The sequence below is a fragment of the Henckelia pumila genome, chromosome 2, assembly GCF_033568475.1.
Source record: "Henckelia pumila isolate YLH828 chromosome 2, ASM3356847v2, whole genome shotgun sequence".
In the NCBI taxonomy this organism is placed as follows: domain Eukaryota; kingdom Viridiplantae; phylum Streptophyta; class Magnoliopsida; order Lamiales; family Gesneriaceae; genus Henckelia; species Henckelia pumila.
The window spans coordinates 53,137,557-53,162,441 of record NC_133121.1 but is presented as its reverse complement, the minus strand read 5'-3'; the positions used below and the strand labels follow the sequence as shown (position 1 = coordinate 53,162,441).

At 37.8% G+C, this 24,885-nt stretch overlaps 1 protein-coding gene and 1 long non-coding RNA gene across 4 annotated transcripts; both read left to right on the top strand.

Annotated features, from left to right (window-relative positions):
• Positions 1–11,555: 11,555 nt before the first annotated feature.
• LOC140880399 (magnesium transporter MRS2-1-like) lies at positions 11,556–18,213 on the top strand. 3 transcript variants are annotated; one of them, XR_012149649.1, is made up of 8 exons: positions 11,565–11,752; positions 12,214–12,817; positions 13,980–14,108; positions 14,192–14,530; positions 14,620–14,667; positions 15,014–15,254; positions 15,413–15,536; positions 18,099–18,213. XR_012149649.1 is itself a non-coding variant. In XM_073284797.1 (6 exons), exons 1-6 carry the CDS (start codon positions 11,745–11,747, stop codon positions 15,242–15,244), a joined length of 1,359 nt encoding a protein of 452 aa, XP_073140898.1. In that variant the 5' UTR covers positions 11,566–11,744; the 3' UTR covers positions 15,245–15,642. The 3 variants fall into 3 exon arrangements, 1 of the variants encoding a protein (XP_073140898.1); XR_012149650.1 differs by having other exon boundaries at positions 11,556–11,698; positions 15,014–15,536; XM_073284797.1 differs by lacking the exon at positions 18,099–18,213 and having other exon boundaries at positions 11,566–11,752; positions 15,014–15,642.
• Positions 18,214–18,760: 547 nt separating this feature from the next.
• LOC140880400 (uncharacterized) lies at positions 18,761–19,511 on the top strand. Its single transcript, XR_012149651.1, has 3 exons — positions 18,761–18,829; positions 19,012–19,198; positions 19,401–19,511. It is a non-coding gene; the product is annotated as an uncharacterized lncRNA (long non-coding RNA).
• Positions 19,512–24,885: the final 5,374 nt, after the last annotated feature.

Sequence of the window (24,885 nt, the reverse complement as noted above, 5' to 3'; positions counted from 1 at the left end):
CTCAGAATCCATCTTCCTGAAGGTGCTGATCTCAATCTTCAATTGGGTAGATTTGGCAAGTGGAAAGTATTTTGCAAGAAACTTGACCGCCATTTCCTCCCATGTAGTAATGCTTCCCAATGGCAGTGATTGTAGCCAACTTCTAGCTTGGTCCCTGAGAGATAAAGGAAACAAGCGTAAGCGTATAATATCCTCAGAAACACCATTCATCTATACCGTATCAGTTATCTCCAAGAAAGTCTGTAGGTGTAGATGAGGATCAGCTGTGGCGGTCCCATTGAATTGGTTCTGCTGAATCATGTTTATCAATGTCGGATTCAACTCGAAGTTATTGGCATAGATAGTCCCTATAGCGATTCCAGAATAATGAGCCTGGATCGTCGGCCTAAAATGATCTGTGGATAAAAAAGTAGAGAATTTGCGCTTTGAGATATTTGCATGAACTGCAAGTAAGAAGAATTAAAATTAATTAGTAACTTAAAATAAAATATATAAAAATTTTAAATTAAAACTTAGACTAATTGGTAACAAAACTAAACAAAATCAACAATTTACTCCCCGGCAATGGCGCCAAAAACTTGTTGCGAAATTTACGCTCGCAAGCGCACGATTGTCAATTTTAGTAAAGAGTAAGTGAAGTGTTGTTCCCACGAGGAGTAATGCGAAAATATTCAGTACTTGTAATTAAAATAGTCCTAATTTTATTTAGAAAATCAAGTGTTAGATATTTGATAAAAAATTAAAGAAATAGTAAAGTTTAGCAAACACGCATACGCAATTCTTAAGAGATTATCAATCAGAGAGAAATGGTTTAGAGGTTTTGATTTCACCTGGTTTCAACAATATTCATTCTTAATTAATATAATTTCATGAATTTCTTTCAATTAATAACCAAGAACACTTATATTATTCTATTTCCCTCTCCCGAGTAACAAATAGAGTGTATCAACTACAATTTAATTTCAATATCCCTATTAAAAATCTAGCTGTAATGATATGTGTAAAACGATGTCCTCTTAAGGATCTATTAAAGTTATATACTCTCCCGAGTTATATAAACAATTAATAGTTTGAATTCTATATATTGATCCTACTCAAAATCCTCTCTCCCGAGTGCCGGATTTCAAATAAATTTAACTAATCAATTTATGTCCAGTAAATTGAAAAGACTTACAAAACTAGAAACACAATTAATCTAGATAAATTCAATTCAATAAAATCAAAGATTAATGAAAATGTCTCAACCAGGCTACATCAACCTCTAGACTAAGAAAAATTAGTTCATAATAAAATTCAAGCACAACCAAATCATGTTTAATAATCCCAACATAATTCAGCAAGCAAAATAAGATTAAAGATAGCATAACAAAGCCGTAGTCTTTCTTCCGTGTTCGGTTGAAAAGCCTCCATCTTTGTTCCAAGTATTCTTCACTCTACAATCCCGACCGATCTCCCAAAAATCTCACAAATTTTTCTCTCAAAAGTTCTTTGTGTGTGGCGGCTGATAGATCCCTCTTAGGGTCAGAAAAACTCCCTTTTATACCCCCTAAAAATCGTCAAAGATAAGCCCAAAATAATACCCAAAGTTTCCATAAATTCTCAAACTTCTCGGCTGGAAAAACACGATGCGCGGGCGCGGTTGCGCATATGACTCTGACTTGATCCTTCAAAATTTCCGAACACGCGTGGGCGCGCACTATTCCAGACGCGGGCGAGCACAAGTCTCGGGCTTTAAATCACATATCTTCAATAGGACGCGCTGGCGCACGTCAAAAGCTGCGCGCGCGTGCACATCTCTCGGACAACACCTTTCACATTCATCATTACGTGCGGGCGCGCACTTGGTTCGGCATGTTCTTCTTTTTCCTTCAACTTCTTGAACCAAATTTTCTCTTTTAGCCTTTTTTTCATGATTCCTTCGACTCTAACCAACACCAATTCAATATTTCCTGTAATTCCTAAAATCCAACACAGACAACAACAAATCACGCATAATTCCACTCGAAACCAAGCAATAACCATGAATATCAATGCAAATTAAGTGCATAAAATGCACTTATCATCTTCTGAGTTAGCTGAGTAATAGGCTTTGCAATAGAGAAGAATCCCTCAAGGAATCTGCGATAGTAACCCGCTAAACCCATAAAACTTCGGATCTAATGCACAGAAGTCGGTCTAGGCCAATTCATAACTGCTACAATCTTACTGATATCAACAGAAATCCCATCTCCAGAGATAATGTGACCGAGAAAGACAACTCGGTCCAACCAGAACTCGCACTTCGACAATTTGGCATACAATTGCTCGGCACGCAAAATCTGTAAGACAATCCTCAAGTGCTATGCATGATCAGTATGACTCTTCAAATAGATAAAAATGTCATCGATGAAAATAATCACAAACTCATCCAAATATTTCTAAAAAATTCGGTTCATAAGACCCATAAACTGCCGGAGCGTTTGTCAGTCCAAACCGCATGACTATAAACTCAAAATGGTCATACCTCGTTCTAAAAGCAATCTTAGGTACATCTTTTTCACGAACTCTCAGCTGATGATATCCTCACCTAAGATCAATCTTCGAATAAACAGATGAACCCTGTAGTTGATCAAAAAGGTCATCTATTCGAGGTAATGGATATTTATTCTTTACCGTCGCTTTGTTCAATTGGCGGTAATCAATACAGAGTCTCATAGATCCATCTTTATTTCGCACAAAAAGAACATGAGCACCCCAAGGCGACACACTAGGTCTGATGTATCCCTTGGCAATCAAATATTTAAGTTGTTCTGTCAACTCTTTCAATTCAATAGGTGTCATTCAATAAGGAGCTTTAGAAATTGGTTGAGTACCTGACATCAATTCAATGTTGAATTTGACCTCACGAATAGGCGGCAATCCAGGAATCTCATCCGAGAAGACGTCAGCAAATTCTCTAACCACTGGTATATCAACCAATTTGGGGCTAGATTTCAGGACATCAACTGCATAAATCAAGAATCCCTCTGCTCCTTTCTGTAACAAACGAGTCATCGACAAAACAAATATCAAAGGAATCTTGGATCGAGAACCCTTATTGAAAAATTTCCACTCCTCTGCCATCTCAGGTCTGAATCGAACTACTTTTTGGAAGCAATCAACTATAGCACTGTACTTGGTTAAAGCATCTATACCAACAATGCAGTCAAAATATGATAATCCAAGTACAATGAAATCCAATTCAATCATATTTGCTTCGGATCAAAGTTCACAGTTCCAAACCAATTTCACAAAAACAATTCCCCCACCCAAAGGTGAAGTAACAGCAACTACAGCAGGCAATGGCTTAGAAGGCAAAGAATGCATCCAAACAAATTTATCATATATAAATGAATGAGATGCATCCATATCTATCAAAACATGAGCAGGATAACCAAAAATCGAACAGTTTACCTGCTATAACATTATTAGGTGCTGCCTAAGCCTGATCCTCAGTCAAAGCAAAAACTCTCGCCTGCTGTCTAGGAGGCTAATTCACATTCTGGTTACCTCCCTGTCGTGTCTGTTGTTGTGGCTGAAAAGAGTGGACTGCAGAATCTTGCCTCTCAGGCTGAGCTTACTGTCTCGAAGAACTTTCACTCTGTGCTCGATCAGAACCACGCTGAGGACAAACTCTGGCAAAGTGTCCGGGCTGCTTACAAATATTACAGCTACCAAAGATTCCTCTACACTGTTCGCTGGTATGGCGACCTCCACATTTGTTGCAAGACATACCTGAATAACCTGAACTCTATCCTGAACCGAACTGCTTCGAGCCACTGGAACTCAAAGAACTACTCCCGGGCTTCTTGAACTGTTTCCCCTTCGAACAAAAGTAATATTTTCTGTTATTGCCACTGCTACCTCCCTCAGATCTCGGTGGCTGATTCTGAAACTGAGATGGGTAATTCTGATACTGTCTCGGCTGCTGGGGTACAAACTGAGCTCCTCTCTGTCTCATCAAACCTGCTTCGGCTCCTTTGGCTTGATTCATAGCATCGACACAATTATCAGGCCTACCATTATTCACCAAAACAAAGATATCGGGATTTATCGGGATTCAGGCCATTTATAAACTGATCAGCTTTTGCTTCCTCGTTATCAGCAAAGTGCGATGCAAACTTCAACAGGCTATCAAATTCGGCCACATACTCCTCAATATTCATATTCCCTTGCCTCAAGGTAGCAAACTCAGCACCTTTATCCTTTTTGTAAGATACTGGGAAAACCCGCTTATAAAATTCAGTTTTAAACAAACTCCAGGTGATAACTGTACCTCGATTCTCTAGAGCCTTCTTCATCAAAATCCACCAGCTCTTTGCAACACCCTGAACCTGATGAACCACTAACCTGATTCGGTGATCATCTTAATATTCGAGAGAATCAAACAACTGATCAATGTACTCCAACCAACTCTCACAATAAACTGCATTCTCGGTACCCTTCAATGTTGGCGGTTTGAACGACTGAAATCTCTTCAGTAAGGTTTCCATTAGCGTCGATGTGACATCCATCTGATCAATTTTAGTACTAGCCTATTCGTTAGGAGGAGTTACTGTCGGTTGGTTCCTGTTCAATACTCGTCGAGGAGCCATATCTGATAATCAGAGTGTTAGGACACAAGTATCTCAATCTCAACAATTCGATGTCCAACAACCTCTGTTCATCTTACTCAAACAACCTCAATGGAATTCGGATTATAATTGGGAATCGAATACAATTCGTATTTCAAATAATTCATGTTTTACAATTTAAATCACAAAATCATGTAATTCAGTTAATTCTCAAATAATAAAGCATGCTCGCATGGAATTCTAATAATCAAATAAATAATTCAATCACATGCGAGAAATCAAATCAAGCTGACTCGATCTACCACTCTCACTTCTAAAAAAAATCCAGGAACTTATCGTTTTGATACCACTTAATGTGATAACCTCGTTTCTAATCATCTAATCATAAATAAATCGATCAAACAATAACAAATTTCGAGGCAGAAATAAGTAAAAAAAAATTTTAAAATCATGCATTAACCTGTAGCCGATACTCAATAGCTGCAAGTACACGGACCCCGGGCATACCTCCATGCTCGGGTCCGTGCATAAAATGCACAAGAACTCAACTCACTGCCTCAACAGGACATCACACGGACCCTTACACGGAGGTGGCACGGGGTCCGTGCATGTCAACAACAATTCAATTTCAAAGATAGAGGGCACATGGACCCTTGCACGGATGTGGCACGGGGTCCGTGCATATCAAACCTCAAATATAAACCTCGGGTAGAGGACACACGGACCCTTGAACGGATTTAGGCACGAGGTCCGTGCCCTTCTAAAAATCAGAAAAATAAATAAGGCAGCATAAAATGGAAACTCCACCACAACTCCAAAATCTCCATTTCAACATGCATAAACATATACAACTCGCATAATACAATACACGATAAGTCTAAAGTTGTACAATTATTCGAAAGAGTAGAACATGCAACGGTTCGAGGTTTTACAATACAAAATACATATCGAGTTCGATTAATAACAAAAACTCTAATCCAAGTCCTCACTTCTATCAATCTCAACTCGATCTATCCATGTTGTCTCTGACTCGATCCTACCCCACCTGTTGTCAAGTACACATGCAAAAACAAGACAACAACCGGATAAATCCAGTGAAAATAATATTTCCAGTAAAAGCAACAAACATGCAATATCAAATAATATATCAAAACATGATATAACTTCAACGTATTCCAAATATAAAATAGAATGAAATGCATATCTTTAAAATCATGATTATCTAATCGGATAATCAAAAGTATACTCGGTTCTTCGGTTGGGATCCCGAGGACAAGTTATAACAACTAACTCACCGACTCTCCCATTTGAGGTGGAAATTGTATAACTCAACCCTCTAGACTTTGGAGCAACTGTAAGAAGCATTCTAGCTCTTGGAAGAACTCAACAACCAAAGCCACTCCAATATAGTCCCCAAAACATCTAATTCTAAATGAAATTAAATAAATCGGCTCAAAATGAATGCATATGAAAATCGTAATACATTTAAGTAATTCAAGTAATTCAAATAAACATGCAAGTATGTGATTTCAGGGAACTCGAAAACTAGTCTGATTCAAGTATTCGACCCTATTCGATTTGATGTCGACTTATACATTTTTCTTCTATTTGAGGTGCTCCAAATCTGGACAAACAAATGATAATCTCATATCAAAACTTATTCGAAACCAATACAATTGTCAAGAGAGAAATCAATACTATATCGTCTTCAACTATATCTGTTCGAATTCCGCTAACTCTGGATTCACCAATTCTCAAAACAATCTGAAATGAAGCAATATAAGATTAATATTGACATTCAAACTCGATCGAATTACAACTCAATCCATTCAAACTAATCGATATCCAAAACTCAAACCGGCGGTATAACGACTAATATCAGATAACCGAAAAACCACAACAACAAAAAATTCATCCAAACTAACTCATATCAATCACAATCTCAATAAAATCAAATCAATATCCACCAAAACTCAAACCCCCATTTTCGAAAATCACCAATAAAATCATAACAAATCCGAACGTCGTTCTTTTTCCGATCTGACTTCGAATAAGTGTTCTATGCTAGTTCAATCACAACATATCCGAAAATAATTCGATTCCAACAACATCCAAAAAATAAAGTATAACAAATTGAAGAAATACTTACGATAGAACGAATCCCTCAAAGCCGTGATCGCGAATCTACCTTCGGATTAAATTTCTATCGGACGGATCGTGCAAAATCGAAAGAAATCAGAATCTTGAAGGGGCACCCATGGTGGATATCGGCTAAGGAAGGAGAAGGAGGAAGAAGAATAAGACTTAGTCAATCACAATAAGACCAAGATAATGTATAAAATCTCCTTTTTGCACTTTAGTCCCTAAACTCTTCAAAAATTTACAATTCGATTCCCGATCAAATTCAATTCAATCCCTCAAACTTATAATCTCAAAAAATTAATAATAAACTCAATTAAGATAATTTTGGGGCGTTACACTTAAGATTCTTGACAGGAAAGAAAAGGTCCTCAGAAATAAACGCACACCATTGGTAATTGTACAATGACCACGTAGAGGTGTTGAAGAAGCAACTTGGGAAATTGAGAGCCGAATGCGGTTGAACACCCTGAGTTGTTTGATGTATATTCTGTTGATACGTATGACGTGTACAATATCTTTTTCTAAATAAACTTGGATGTTTAGTTCCTTGATTGTTACCCAGACTTAAATTTCGAGGGCGAAATTTCTTAAGCTGGGGAGAATGTAGTAACGAGGACGAAATTTCTTAAGTTGGGGAAAATGTAGTAGCATGTACCCTGTTTTAAGTTAATTAAATGATAAACGTGATTAAGGAGTTACTAAAAACATGATCAAGGGATTAAATGGGATTAAAATATGAATTCTGGACTTAGGAAATCATGGTATGTTCGGAAGATCCGAACTACACACAGTTTGGAAGAAATGAATCTCTTCGGAAGTAAGGCAGATCGGAACATCCGATCATAGGAACCGAGCTTCTGATCGTGATCATAAGGTCCAAAGATAGGATCGGAGTTTCCGATGATGTGTATCGTTGACTAATCCATGAAGTCTGACATGTGTGTGCCATGCAGAGATCGGAACTTTCGAACTGTGATCGGAGCTTCCGATCTCAGGCATCTGATGATGTGTCAGACATGCAAAGATCGGACATTCGTTCCCTGATCGGAGCTTCCGATCTCATCCGAGATTGGGGATACAAATAGGGGTCTTCAGACGATGGAATGAAGTGCCAATTCCAAGTTTCCCTTCTTTGATCAGTAGTATATTGAGGGCCCGATGGTATAAGTGAGGTTATGGACTAATATCATCCATTTGAGAGTAGAAACTATGGTTTCGACATCAATGGGCTAACGACGGACGATGGTATGGTCCGAGAATCATATTTACTTTATAGGAGTATATGTTAGCTTAGTTAAGGCTAGTAGAGCATGATTAGTGATACGATATATATTTGACTGTAGGCTTGAAACCTAGACTCTGATAGACTTGATCTACTACTAGAGGTACGCAAGTGCTGACTGAGATATCCAACGAGTATACATGCTTATATGTTGCATTTATGTGGCATGATATATGTTTTACTACTTTTATATTCATATGTCATGGGCACATATACGTTAAGCCTGTTTTCTTTGTGATATCCATGATAGTAAAGCCGCAGCTCTACACCTGTCTATATTGTCTGACACTGGGAGTTACCGCGTGAGCGGAGACTGATACTACGATGATCTAAACGAGTGTGGATTTACCTCATGGTTTGATTCCCAGCAGGTACTACACTCAGGGCGCCTAGTCTGAGCATGACTTGATAGATGACCAGTTATCCAATCATCACACTTGCATGCATCATATCTATATGTTTACTCATAAAGGTATTGAGCATTAGTCGCTCACGTCCTAGTTATATTCTGGACACCCCATTCGACGGGGAAGGTCTGAAGATGGACGGAGCGAGTGGATCGAGGCAGGGCTAATGTAGGTTCAGGAGGCTCTGGGAGTTTTTACTACACTCTGTATATGTTTTTGGGAATAAACATTTGGTTTGGTTTTACCGGTTGTATCCTGCCGATTTTCTTGTAATTGTGGGATTTTAGTTTCCGCGCAATAAACTCTGTTTAAGTTTGATTAATTATTGTTATTTATATTAAGCTACTTGCATGCTTAAGACTACTAGTTAGTAGATGATCCGTGCGGGTCACTACAAGCAGCCCAGGCAGTTCAGGCAGCCCCCTGGATAAATCCATCCAAGTTCTTCTTTGTGCTAATAACCAAGAAAACACCTTGGTTTTTTATCAGTAAACCTCGAGCTCCAACTCAAAATCCCTTACCAAAACCTTGGTCCTTGGATCTGGTTTTCTTAACAATAAAAAATCAGGCAATTTTTGAGAGAATTCAATTGCCTCAAATTCTTGGCAGATGATAATTATGACTCCAATGAGTTCCATGCTTACATGTCTAGCCATGCAAATGAATCTTTGTGGGAACACCATCTTGACTCTGATGAAGAGGAGGAAATCTCCCAAGTAGCAAAGAGTTCCACAACTTCGGGCTACAATCTGAGGCCAATAAAATCTTAGTGAGTTGATCGAGTCCCACTTTTATAATTTAGGATCGTTTGTTTTTTAGTTGTTCTTCGTTTGGACACCTACGAGTGCACCTCATGTTTTCATTATTTGGGTAATTATCCTCCTTGTAATGTTTCCATTTTCTATCAATAAAATAAGTGGTTATTGCTAACTTTTAATTAATAATAATAAAAAAAAATAGATGGAAGGACCAATTGGAGAAACACTACGAAAAAAAAGGATTAAATTGAGTCAATTGAAAAAAGAGGGCCAAATCAAGAATGTGATATAAAATGAGGGATTAAATTGGGAATTCTCCCAATAATAAATTCAAACTCTTACAAAAACATTTTTTAAAAAAGAAAATTATATTTTGCAAAAAAAAAAAGAAAATTAAATTATTGCGTGAACATATGACTTTATCTTGTTCCCCAAAATGCAATTTCACTTTGGCCCTGTTTGGTAGGGCTGATTAGGTTAGGATTATGACTTAGTCCGTGGTTTGTCTGGTTTTTAAGATTTGGTAGGATAACTTAGGGCCCGGTATTAAACTACTGTGTAAGCATGAAAACGTAGGAAAAGAAATCCTTGGTGAGAGAAGGTATTGTGAATCTTGATATCTACAGTACTAGAGATTACAAGATCCATTGACCCTTTTACCCATAAACAAAATCTCTTTTACATTGTCTCCATCTTGTTTCCATCGAGCAGCATCAACTTGAGATCTAGTTTCTTCAACAGAGAACTCGTCGCAAATCTGCCGGAATTCGGGACTTATTCAGAGCTTCAGTTAAGTGTCTCACTTACCTTGGGAAACAATTCCGAAATCCAGGCTCACCGATTGTCGGCCGTATCTGGCATAGCTGCTCCATCATTCACGAAAAGGCAATGGAAACGAAGAAAACCCACAAATTTCCACAGACAATTAACTAAATCTGCAGAAGTGGGTGTATAGTGCGACATAGTGAAATCAAGGCATGGGCTGTTTGAAGGTGGAGAAAACCTGTAGAAATCAAGCTGTGAATGGAGAAGAAGCAAGCGTATTGTGCGTGTTTTCTTGGGGTTGCGAGAATATTGGAGTGACAGTATTAGAAGATTGGGTATGGTTGTATGGTCAATTTTTTTCAAAGTTCAGTAATCGTGAAGAAGATTGGGCAAACCCAGCTTTTGAAAAGCTTACCATCGTGACGTTGGAGAAGAAGTGTATGTCGAAAGAGGAGAAGAAGTGGGATACTAGGTTATTCTCAAATCTCACGTGCCTTGGATGTGCACAGTATAAGGGGCAATTTTGGTAAAAGCTGGTTAGTCCAACTTTTAATTCTACACAAAAAAAACCAGTTGAACAAATTAATGTTTTTAAAATTTATTTCATAATTATTTTAAAAAAATATACTTATTCTACTATTTATCTTTACGGTCCGTTTGGTAGCTAATATTGGCTTGGATAGTGCCTTTTAAACTGGTTTTATCCTTGGTTTGGTTGCATTTTTAATTAACCAACCTAATACAACCTACATGGGATAGAGCTCTATTAAGGTGAGATAAATAAACTCTCGACTCACCCATGTATTATTAATCCATCTTTCTATCATCCTTTCTCGTTCCAAAAATACCCCCATCTGGTAAATCCATTTTGACGTCGACATGAAATTACAAACCAAGATTTGAGTGAATTAGGTATTTTTCTCTCCGAGAGAAATTCTTTCGATTATCGGGTAAATCTGATGCACCATAATTGCTGACGATATGATCCAAGCTGTTGGGTTGAAGAAATTAGAGGCGAGGAAGCACCAAATATAAACTATGAAGATAAAAATCAAATTTCAAAGGCGAGGAAGCACCAAATGAAGGAAATGAAGGTTTTAATTATGCTTAATAGAAAAATCCATTCATAAGCACAGATCTAACCACCAACAATCATTCATCACTTCAACTCTTGTCATCTCGAAGGAGGGGAATGTGTAGGAGAAAGTTACCTGGAGATCTTTCGTGATTAATTATGAATTGCAGACGACTAAACGTGGCAAAAATGAAGAGAGAGCAAAATCTGATGAAAAAGGAGGAAGATGAGAAAATGGGTCTCAATCTGGCGAAGAGCAAGTCCACCAAAATTTCTTTGAAAAAGGAGGAAGATGAGGAGATGAGTCTCAATCGATTGCTTGCCATCATGATGTCTTTATTTTCACTTTCATAAAAAAGGGTATTTTTGGTAATACAACATTTTTTTTATATCTATCTATCACTTTATCAAATAAAACAAACACCATACAAACTAATTTGTGTTAATAATCATTCACACCAAACACATTACTATTATCCCTTCTATATCAACCAAATTGTCAATATCTCATTTATCCTATCACACCACTAAACGCAGGCTTACACTAATAATTTCATCACACTTGCGCCTTTATATGTGTGTAATCAGCAACTCGTGATTTGTTGGTTGCTGATTCGAGTAAAACGCTGTCGTTTCCCGTGCCTCAGCAGCCCATCGGCCTTTGCTTGACATTTCAGGTATCTTCTTCTTCCCAACCTCTGAACTGCAAATGCACGCGCGTACATGTATGGGTATGTTTATCTGCATCGTATCTGAAATTCTTGATTTTAGTGATGAATTTTGTGATTGGAAAACCCTAGCTTCTCTTCTTTATGACGTACTTTCTAATTTATTACTTGATTTGTGGTACAGCATTGGAGTCATTGTTATTTTGTGTTTAAGTTTATTTTTTTTCCATATTTTTTGGGATCACTGCATCATGTGTTTACTTGGTTGTATTTCAAGCTTTTTAAAATTTATGTTGTATGAATGTATGAATTACGTGTTGGGCGTATCACTGCCATCAATTTTGTTTTTGAATCTTAAGTAGTGGGTTTTCTGGTATATTCCTTGTAATATTTCAAGGTATGTACATGGAGAAATATTATTTTTTCATGCTGAAAGATATATTAATTAGTCCTTATTTGAAAAACTATTCTATGTTCATTTATGCCCCGACAAGTGTTTCATATGGATCATTTTTTCTTTGCAGAAGTGAAATCCCTTTGGCAATGTCAGACCTCAAACAACGTTTGCTCCCTCCTAGACCTGCATCAGCTATAAACCTCAGAGATTCTTCATCTAGGCCCTCTGGCCGGTTGCCATTTCAAGGAGTTGATGTCTCTGGCCTGAAAAAGCGTGGGCAAGGCCTTCGATCATGGATACGTGTGGATGTATCTGGGAATTCTCAAGTGATTGAGATTGACAAGTTTGGTATGATGCGGCGTTGTGATCTTCCAGCACGTGACCTAAGATTACTAGATCCCTTATTTGTATACCCCTCAACTATTCTTGGTAGAGAGAAGGCAATTGTTGTAAATCTTGAGCAGATTCGGTGTATCATAACAGCAGATGAGGTTTTTCTCTTAAATTCTCTCGACAGTTATGTACTGCAATATGTGGTGGAGTTGCAGAGACGATTGCAAGCTTCAGGAGCCAGAGGTGTTTGGCAATCTGAAGGTCATGAATTGAGCAGAAGAAGAGGAAATAGAAATTTTGATAATACATTTGAAAACACATCTCCTGATTATTTGCCCTTTGAATTCAGAGCTCTAGAAGTTGCTTTAGAGGCGGCCTGCACTTTTTTGGATTCTCAGGTACAAACCTTGAAACTTGCTCCTTGTAGTCATCGCTTGATATTTTTCATTGTTGGATATCATGACATCCAGTAAGTTGTGAAGAAACATGTTAGCATGGCAGGTTGAGTATATCTCTGGAACTGTAGTCATCTTTTTACTTCTTATTTTCATTTTATGCAAGCCAATGCACTTAGTAATATCGAGTAAGCATAAATGCTAGAAAGCAGAAGCTACCAGATTAATTTATGAATCCGAATGTGTATCTCATTGTCTACCGACCTTCCTAAATGTAAACATTCAATAATTTTATCGTCTCGGAATTGTGGCAAGATGCGGACAAAAACTTTGAATTGAGAAACAAACATGCTTTGCGTTTTATGTAACTTGATGCTTTTACATGGTTGCATGATAGTCGGATATGAAAGTTAAAGCAGCGTATAGGGCCCTTTAGTGACAAAGAATCTATAGTAGTTGCTGACAAATAATTACCTGCCATATTCTCCATAATGTGATACAGTACTAGGTTTGATCTGATGTCACTGAACATGTGATCTGCTGGTAAGGGAACCAGGCAGAAGAAGTAAAGGTTTACCTGGTTGCCAGTCTTCAAAAAATTGTTGAAGGTATTGCTTGGGCAACTATGACTTTCGTTGTTTGTTATGGGTTGGAATTAGGAGACCAAAAAGAATCAGAAAATCTTTTTTATTGTTCTACCACTTCAATCAAAAACCTAAAAGCATAACTTAACTACTGTTGTAGCAATTGCACTTACTTTTGCTCGCCAGCTGCATTTCAAAACATTTAAGATGTTTGAATAATCAAAATTTTGTGGAATTGGAGACACAAAAAAAACCAAGAACCATAGTATTAAAATTATAGGAGGCAGATACCTTAAAAAAAAGAAAACAAATTAAAGGAGGTGGTTATTTAACATTGACTGATTAGAGAGTAGGTGGTTTGAGAGACTGATGTGAAAGACCCTGCTCTAAAGTGCTCATTTAAGCTTTATGCCACATAGGCCATTGAAAGACAAACTCAAGCCCTTGGTTAAAACATATTTGATACGTCTAACTTAGGCCTGATACTGGTTTACATACACATTTGTATGCCTGTTCAGCAATTTGTTTTTCAAAGTACTTCAAGTATCTAATATGGATTTGCATTTCATTGAATTGATCAGGCAGCAGAGTTAGAGATCGAAGCTTATCCACTGTTGGATGAGCTAACATCCAAGATTAGTACTCTGAATTTGGAAAGGGTTCGTCGACTGAAAAGCAGACTTGTTGCATTGACTCGGAGAGTTCAGAAGGTATGTGGCTTGGCAGTTAACTTCATCATCTTATAATCCACAAAACTACTGCTATAAACAAGGTTTGTCCTGTCATTATCTAGGTTAGGGACGAAATAGAGCAGCTAATGGATGATGATGGAGACATGGCTGAAATGTATCTTACTGAGAAGAAAAGTCGCATGGAATCATCATTTTATGGTGAACAATCTTTGACGGGATACAGATCAAATGACGGTCCATTGTCAGTTTCTGCTCCCGTTTCTCCTGTTTCGTCACCCCCAGACAGTAATAGGAAGCTTGAGAAATGTCTGAGCATAGCGAGGAGTAGACACGAGAGTGTGAGGAGCTCAGAAAGTGTCACAGAGAATATAGCAGAGCTTGAAATGCTGTTGGAGGCATACTTCGTTGTGATTGATAGCACCCTCAACAAATTAACTTCGGTATCATTTCTGCGACCTTGACAATTTCTTTTCATATATCTATTCTTTAACAGATCACTTCTTACTGAATAATAATGATCTAATTTCAGCTGAAGGAGTACATAGATGATACTGAAGACTTCATAAACATTCAGCTGGTATGTCTCTCTTTTTCCATACCTTTCCCGTGCTTTTGTTCTCTCTGAGATGAAGATACGTAACCTATTGGTGTAAATGCGAAATATATGTTTCGTAAGCTATATATTTACCTGAATGTGCCACATAGATGATGATAATGTGAGATATCGCGGTGGTTTAGCAGTTCCTCTTGTTATAGCTAATGCTCTCTGCATTTTTTGACGACATTGTTGTCTTTATTGGTTGTGGTGTTAATATATGATTCTGGTTCCAATCTGCAATATGCAAAATTTGAAAAGCAATAAAATTAACCATTTCAATCTCAACCAGAAATCAAGCAGTAATAAATGTGTAATTTCTGTACAGGATAACGTTCGAAACCAGCTTATACAGTTTGAGCTGTTGCTGACTACTGCAACTTTCGTTGTCGCCATATTTGGTGTGGTTGCCGGGATATTTGGCATGAATTTTGCAATACCAATGTTTGATGACTCGGGTGCATTCCAGTGGGTCCTGGTAATCACAGGAGCTTGTGGAGTTGTCATTTTTTGTACTTTTTTGTGGTTTTTCAAGTATAAAAGACTGATGCCGCTGTAGACGCTGCATGGTAACAATATAGCCCCTCGGTATTATTATTGTCATTTAAGGGTGTATTATTTGTATCACAACAGGATGTATAGAAAATATGGAAACGCCGAAAATATCCTGTTTTTGTTTCTAATTGTACGAAATAGAATTCATATGTAACTGAGATTGATGATGCAGACGATTCTCTACAATCAGGGTGGATCGAGGATTCCAGGATATGTTGTTTAGGAGACTTCAAAGGGAACAAAGTAGCATTATGTGCGTGTGGAGTAGTTTTGGAGTTACAGATGAAAGGATTCAGGTTATCATCCTGTAATTTTCGTTTCTTACACTCATCACAAAACTTATTTTTATTTTACAACAGTTACAAACGTTACCAACGGCAAAGCCGAGATGACTGATCCATCCAGGCTAGAATTTAAAGCTTTCAAATAATTAGGCTGTGTTTTCTTTAAATGATGGGATTGAGTAAGGATAGATTAAAGAATGATTATTAAGATAATTTGATAGGATATAGAGTGGTTATGAATAAATAATAATATGTTTAGTTGGATGGATTAAAAAAAAATTTCACTCTCTCACCTTGTAAAGATTTATAATGCCATGAAAAATTTAGGACTAAAAATCATCTGTGAATCTTATCATTAAAGGGCCGAAAGATTTATACCTTTTTTCAATTTTGCAAGTAAATATAGGATTAGTCGATATTAATTATGTAATCCTTCATTTATCAAGACAAGTAAACGCAGCTTTAATGTTTTTAATTAAGCTACCGTGGCTAATATCAAATGAATCCAAAATTATTCAAATTAATATATAAAAAAAATTAGGGCCACCATTCCTCCATCAATGTGGTTCTACCGTTGAAAGTCAAAGATTCGATTGCCCTCTTAATAGATACAATTATTGTACTTCAACAATCCCTATTCAAATAATTATATTTTTATTGCAATTCATGATAACTTAACTTGTGACCTTGATTATGATACGAATTATATGATCGAACTTTTGTTGTTTTATCAAAAATTATAGCACCTCAACAATCCATATTTAAATAATTACATTTTTATTGCAATTCATGAGAACTTAACTTGTGATCTTGATTATGATATGAATTATATGATCGAACGTTTGCTGCTTTATCAGAAATTATAGTTGACACAACATCACAATGAAGAAAGTTTTTAAAATAACACTAATATATTAAGCACCGAACATGTTTGCTGAAAATAATGGGCTACATCAATACATTCAACCGAAATACCACTTGAAATGGCCTTAATTAGATGCAAGTAAATGTGCAGCTCAGTTCGAATTTCGCCGACAGTGAACAATGCGAGTTTGAATGAACCTTGACCAAAGTTGTCAAATATCCAATATGATGGAAGCATCCTCGGCCGTGGAGGAAGATCGAGAAAATGATTGATTTACCGTTAAACAGTCTGATTCCACCAAAAAGTTGTGATATTGGAGTTTGGAGGCCACCAAGAAGCCTTCTCTAGTAATTCTCCCAAGTGGGGAGAAAATAAACCTTGTAAATACATTGAGCCAGAATAAAGAGCAAAACCTTGCTCGTCTCGTTAAAGTTTCGGTTCTTATAGCTGCATCAACATTAACTTTCACACAACCTGGTGGAGGCAAAGACCATACAGAATTATTGATCCGATCGATCATGAATTAAGTGAAGACTTTGAGTTGCAAAGAAGGTATTGACTCTAATTCAATGCAGCTTTGGATATACTGTCCTGTGCGGTTGCATTATGATTCCTAAAAATCAACTACCTATCTTAGAACTCCTACACTCAATATCAAAAACTCAGCCCTCGACTGATTCTTGTTACAACAGTAGTGTTTGACAGTTCCCTAAAATGATCTATTACAGAGTTTATAACTTGATAATCTTTGGCACAATGTGATCCTACACTTGATCAAATATAACTATGCGCATGTGCTTGATCAGTTTTCTTAAGTTGAAGCTCTTGATTGAATATAGATGTGTACAGTTGCTGCGTGCAAGTTTCTTTGTCTCTATATATGTATATGTGTGACTCTCTCCTCTCGTTATAGATATTCATCTCTTTTATATAGGCACAGATTGTAGCTCTTTTCAATTCAAATTGTATCTGTTCTGCAACATCATACTATTCCGTTATGGAGGTACATTGTGGCTCTGCGACTCTGTGGCATCAACTATGTACGGGAAACTCTATTCGCAATAGGTAGATAGATTTTGAGGGTTCAGTCTTGGTCGTGATAGATGACCGCTTAAATCGGTATGATTAAGAATCTACTGGCAAGCATACCAGGTCAAGTAATAGTAAAGTTGACAAAGTTCCAGATGTCGAACCCACATAGACTGTATAATTATGAATATCAAAATATGATTATTCCTACTTAATCTAGACTAATGAATAAGAGTGATTTCAGATTTTAAACTATGAAATTAAATAGCAAATAAAATTCAACTCAGTAAAAACGCAGCAAAAATTTTGGATTAAAATTCAATTTGGGAAAATCTCGATCAAGGACACACGTAGGTACCAGAAAAATTATGTAACAAGTAGTCGATTCAAGACTCAGATTTAATCTTAATTCACAGGAATTCTCCTAATTTGTTCAAAGGACTATTTCTAGAACAATCAAACCTATTCAAATTGTAAGGCCCGAAATTATTTAATTTTAATTCGAGAATATTTAATTCGAGAATATTTAGAGTTTATAATTAAATTCTAATATTTTTAAATGAATAAGGATTTAAATTGAATTAAATCGCTTTTTCGGGGACTGAATTGCAAATAGCCAAAAGTTCAGGAACTAAACTACAATTTGGCTAATATTTATCTAAAGATATATCTATTTTCAGCCATTTCCACCGTGAATTATCAGAAGAAAAGGAAGGAAAGGGCAGAACACGGCTGAACCAAATCCCACGCCATTTTTGCTTCGTTAAAGCTTCAATAACTCGCGATTCGGTCGTCAGAAATTCGAGATAAATATATATCTGCGATCACCGCTCCGAGAGCTACGTTTTGGCATAAGTTTCATACACTTTTCTCAGATTTTATTTTTATGTTGAAGATGAAAATTCATGATTTTAAGATATATGCATATATGAGCCGTACCGATTATGTATTCGCAGACGGTTCGGAAAAAGATTGTCGTTCGAATTTTATATGATTTTAGAAAGCAAAATTTGAACCCTATCATTTCTGTCTATGCTGATTTTTGAGTTATGTGAGCTGATATGATGAAGATTATAAGTTATATTGATTGTTGGATTAATTTGATTATGATTTGGATCGCCGGTTTTTAGCCGTTACGCTGTCGATTTCAGAATTACTACACTTTTGAGTCTATTGAATTAGTGAAACTTAGATTGAATGTATAGCTGAGTTTTTGGCTCATTCATATTTCATTTTCAGCTTGGTATCAAAGTGTATTGAAGCCGAGACAATAGTCTTCGAACCGAGAAAGATTGAAGAAGGTTTGAAGTAGTTTGATTGATTGACTTGCAACGAATTCGAGCAGATTTTGATATATATTCGTCATGTTATGTTTTCAGATTTGAAGTACTTTCAGACGAGACATTGAAAGGTATAAATGACAGCTAATCCAGAGGGGATAGAACGCTCGAAATAGCTATTATTCTCGAGTATTCCCTTGTTAATCACATACCTGTTTCATTATATGTCTTTATGTACTTTTGATGCTTTTGTTGCTTTATTTGCTTATGTGATTAGATATTCAAGATGTTTTACAATCTTTAATGCATACAGATTATGTTGCATTCATATTGAACTCCAGCCTGAAAAGCACAGAGGGTTGAAAGGCCTAGAGTGCATATGACGTTTGGAGGACTGTAGTTGAGTGACACGAAATGTAGACTTACTTACAGAGCCAGAAGACTCACTATAGTTGCGCCAAAGTCAGAGGAAATAAAATACTTAACTTCACCTCGATTGGGTGAGTTGGTGTTAGTTTAAGATTTTATTTCCTCGGGATCCCAAGAACCAATATTCGATTGATATCAGACTTGATAGCCTTCATTTGAAACATGCATTGTATTCATGTTTATTATATTGAATGTTTTGTTATTTATACTGGAATTTATTCTCACCAGAGATATCCGGCTATTGCTGTATTTTGTATGTGTGCATGGCAATAGGTGGGGCAGGAGCTGGTCAGACTCGACGTGGATAGCTCGAGATAGAGTTTTAGCCTGTGAGGACTCGGGTTTTTAAGCAAGAGAAGATGTCTTTTGAGTTTTTAAACATGTTAGAACACAAATAAGAACCTTTGTATATATGTTTGCGAATACTCGTTTATATTTGATGTCGTGTATCCTAGATGAAGGGATTAATTTACATGTTTATGATTGTGTAGTTGAATCAGAATGCATGTAAATGAGGTTTGAGATTGAATAAGAGTTTTATATCTCATGTTTACAGCCTTGAAATGTTAAATTCTGATTTTTCAGTACAGGGCACGGACCCCGTGCAAGGGTCCGGATGCACTCTGTCTTGGAATCCCGTTTTTGTTGCATTCAGCCATGTGCACGGACCCTGGTCCAGAAGAGGCACGGACCCCGTGCCTTGGGTCCGTGCAGGGTCCGGACCAAGGTCCGTGTGTGGTCTGTCCGGGGAAAAAAAAAATTTATTCTTTTCGCGACGTGTTTTCGCGTCGCCAAATGTAAGGTTTTGCGTCGCCAAATGTCCTATATTATTTATTTGATTATTAAGCAGACTAATATTCAGATTAAATATTTCTAGCTATTAATTTCCCTGTAAGATTAGATTAGCACCCGAGGTCCCCACAACAGGTGGTATCAGAACATAAGTTTCTGGACTTAGATAGAAGTTGATGAGCGGGGTAGATTGAGTCTGTCTGATTGTTTGATATTGCAATAGCATGTTGTATATGATTATGTGCAGTATTTGCGAGCATGCATTATACTGCAAGAATTATGTGATTGCATGATTATGTGTTTTTCATTGCTACTGCATGCTATATATGTAATTGTATTCCAGATTATCCTTAGTCAGAACCTGAATTCTCATGAGAATGCTTATCAGAGAAGGATGGAATAAATTGCTGCATATGATATTGTTTATGCACTAATCTGTTTTGAAAATCAGATATGCCTCCCCGTAAAGCACCGGTTCCTAGACATACATTGGCTGTTCCTCAGGCCGAACCAGCCTTAGTACCACCGCCAGTTGCTGAACCTCCGAATGCACAGGGTAGTACATCGGCAGATTCTATGGATGCTACTGCTATTCCGATGGAGACATTGCAGAAATGATTTCAGTCTTTCAAACCGCCAAAACTGAAAGGAACAGAAAATTTAGTTTATTGTGAGAATTGGTTAGAAGACATTGAACAGTTGTTTGAGTCACTTGATTATTCAGATGACCTTCGTATCAGGTTAGTTATACATCAACTTCATAAAGTTGCCAAAAGTATGTGGATTACTACAAAGAAAGCGTTAGAAGATCGAGGTACGACTATCATCTGGACTATATTTAAAACTGAGTTTTATCAACGTTTCTTTCCAGTATCCTACAGGAAAGATAAGGGTGCTGAATTTGCCAATCTGAGGCAAGGAAACTTGAACATTGAAGAATATGTGGCCAAATTTTCAAGTCTTTTGAAATTTTCCCCACATATAGCAGCAACTGATGAAGCCATGGCAGATTAGTTTATTAATGGCCTCAATCCAGATGTGTTTACTTTGGTGAACAGTGGACGACCCAATACCTTTGCTAATGCCTTGGATAAAGAGAAGGGAGCAGAAGCAGGTTTATTGCGATAAAGAGGAGCACCGTTTATTCCACAGCCATCTCCACAGCTTGTATCAGCATCAGTGCCACAGAATCCGCCACAGTTTCAGCAACCATTTCCCAGATTTGAGGGAGGAAGCAGTGGCAGAAAGGATTCTAAATTCAGGCCAAAAGGTAAACAGTTTAAGAAGTCAGGTAGTAGTTCCTCCAGTTCGAGTGGACAGAGGCCATTTGGTACAGGGCAAAGATCTAGTGAGTCAGGAGTGTTTTGTGGCAAGTCTGGTGGACGACATGCTACTGATCAGTGCAGAGGTGTGTCAGGTAATTGTAATATCTGTCGCCAACAAGGTCACTATGCCAAGGTATGTCCTCAAAGAACAACAGACCGTACATCTGGTTCAAGTTATTCTCGACCAGTATCTCAGATGGAAAGACCATCAGTGCATTCATTCCAGCCGCAACAACAAACCAGATCAGGAGGAAGCCAGACTGTGTGTAGTGACCTTGCATGGAATCACCTACTAACTGGCAACTAATAGCATGCATTAAAACTTAATACAGAAAAATACTTAACAGAGTAAAAACGTGCGGAAACTTAACCATAATTTACATATCAGCTTAGTATAAAGTTTCAAGCTTATTCATCAGTAGTGATACAACCATATCGAAATACTTAAAAGTAAACATTATACAGCTATATCGAATCCTGCTGTATAATTAACTCCTCAAGGCCTGCTCCCTAATCCTGCCTTGAACCACCAGCTCCATCCATCCTGTGACCTGCCCCATGAAATAGGGTGTCCAAGATAACAACTAGGCCGTGAGCGCTAACGCCCAGTATATAGACATGATTAAACATATGTATATAATGCATGCAACATGATGACTGGTAAATGGTCATCTGAAAATTCATGCTCAGTACCGGCGCCACATGAGTGCTGCCACCGCACGGATCAACCTTTGGGTGCAACCACACTCGTCAAGTACACCAGAGTAGTCAGACATAAATGTCCCCACCGTCGCGGTACTCTCAGTGACAGACTATCGAGTATAGAGCTGAGGGGCTCTATAATCAGGTATATCAAGGTATAGGCTCAACGTGTATATGCACATGACATATAAATATAGAAAGCGGTAAATCATATATCATGCCATATAATAATGCCAAATAAATGCAACATATAAACATGTATACTCGCTGGCAATCTCAGTCAATGTGTACGTACCTCTAGGCTAATTCAAGTATAGTAGGATCCTATGTTCCAAGCCTATATTCAAAATTTTACCGTATCACTACATAAATTCTATAAGCCTTAACTAAGTTAATAAATACTCCCAAAACTTAAATAGATTCCCGGACCATACCTTCGTCCGTAGATAGCCCTTTGGAGACGCTAGTCCTGGATGACTATAACCACTCCTTGGTTATTCCAGAACCTCTATTATACCGATAGGGCCCTTAAGTTTATATCTCACACTATATAACTGAAGAAGGAAACTCGAAATTCGTATTTAGAAATGAATCTAGGAAGCCCTATTTATAGGCAAAATTTCCGGCCAAGATCGGAACCACCGATCTCGGGATCGGAGCTTCCGATCCAGCTCACGCCTTGCATGCATGACACGCCGGGATTGGAACGTCCGATCCGACGATCGGAGCTTCCGATCTCGCCTTCGATCAACACTTGTCAAAACTCGTGGCTGATTCATCGGGTAAAGCTGGCAGCCAGAGATCGGAACGTCCGTTCCAGGATCGGAACTTCCGATCTCGGTGCTTCCGCTTAGCTTCCGAAGTGACTGGGATCGGAGCTTCCGATCTGGGTTCGGAGCTTCCGATCCGGCCCAAAGTCAAAAGCCCAAATTCTCTTCCGAAGTCCAATAACACTCCGAAATTGATTAATTACCAACCCTTAATCATGTTAATCATATTATTATCTTAAAATGAGTTCTGGGTTACTATATTTTCCCCACCTTTAGATATTTTGTCCGCGAAATAACATCTTAAGCCAAATCAAGATAACAATATGAAATATCAAACCACGTTTTATTACAACAACTGTAATTACAACTACATGGTAATAAAAAATACAAAGCAAACAACTCAGGATATTCTGCTTGCATACGACTCTCAGTTTCCCAAGTTGCTTCTTCAACGCCTCGGTGCTGCCACTGTACCATCACAAGTGGTATAGTCTTGTTCCGAAAAACTTTCTCCTTTCTGTCTAAGATACGGATTGGTCGTTCAACAAAAGACATATCTGGCTCTAGCTGAATATCAGTAGACTGAATCACATGAGATTCATCAGCTATATACTGTCGAAGTAACGATACATGAAAAACATTATGTATACTGGAAAGATTTGGCGGTAAAGCCAAACGATATGCAACATCTCCGATCTTCTCCAGTATCTGGAAAGGTCCAATAAAACGAGGAGACAACTTGACTTTCACGCCGAATCTCATCACCTTCCTGAAAGGTGATACTCGTAGAAACACATATTCACCAGGCTCAAACTGAAGTGGCCTGCGACGAATATTAGCATAACTGGCTTGTCTATCTTGAGCAACTTTGATCCTATGCTTGATCAAATCTAGCTTGTCTACAATTTGCTTCACCAATTCAGGACCCTCGACTTGTCGTTCCCCGACTTCATCCCAAAATAACGGAGTACGCCACCGTCGATCGTACAATGCCTCGAAAGGTGCCATATAAATTCTACGATGATAACTATTATTGTTGGCAAATTCGATCAAAGGTAACTGATCCTGCCAAGATAAGCCAAAATCCATGACAGATGAACGTAGCATATCCTCCAATGTACGAATCGTTCGCTCTGACTGTCCGTCAGTCTTCGGATGATATGCAATGCTCAAACTCAGAGTGGTACCCAAAGCCTCCTGAAAACTACCCAAAAAACGTGAGGTAAATCGCGGGTCTCTATCACTGACTATGCTTACTGGAATTCCATGTAATCGCACTATCTCCTGGACATATAAGCGTGGCATGCGATCATAAGAATACTCCCGGTTGTAAGGAATAAAGTGTGCTGATTTCGTCAAACGGTTAACAACGACCCAGATAGCATCACACTGACGTGAAGTCATAGGTAAGTGGTTAACAAAATCCATAGTTACGTGCTCCCACTTCCATTCGGGAATCTCAAGATGCAGTAATCCACCTGGTCGTCGATGTTCAGCCTTAACCTGTTGACAAATTAAACATCTCGAAACAAATTGATACACACTCCTTTTCATCCCTTTCCACCAGAATCTAGTTCGCAAGTCCTTATACATTTTCATGCTTCCAGGATGAACTGATAATCGACTCCTGTGAGCTTGAGATAGAATATCGTTCCTGAGCTCCGCAACATTAGGTACGACCACTCGATTAGATAAGCACAATAAATAATCTGCCTGAAAATGAAATCCAGATGTATTAACTCCATTGGCTAAACGTGCCAAACGCTGAGTCTTAACATCAGATATCTGAGCATCTCTGATCCGAGAATACAATGCTGGCTCAGAAAAAATAGTATACAACCGAATCCCATTTCTCCCTTTCTTGTGCTTGAGCGTAAAACTCAATGAACAACACTCTTGAATCATATGAGATACTTCACTAGTCTAAAGTGCAGAAAGTCTCACCTGTCGACTCAAGGCATCAGCAGTAAGATTAACAGAACCTGGATGATATTTGATTTCACAATCATAATCCTTCAGAAGATCCATCCAGCGTCTCTGTCGCATATTCAACTCCGCCGGAGTGAATAAATACTTCAAACTCTTGTGATCCGTGAATATCTCAAATTTCTCGCCATAAAGATAATGCCTCCAGATCTTGAGTGCAAATACAATGGTGGCTAACTCGAG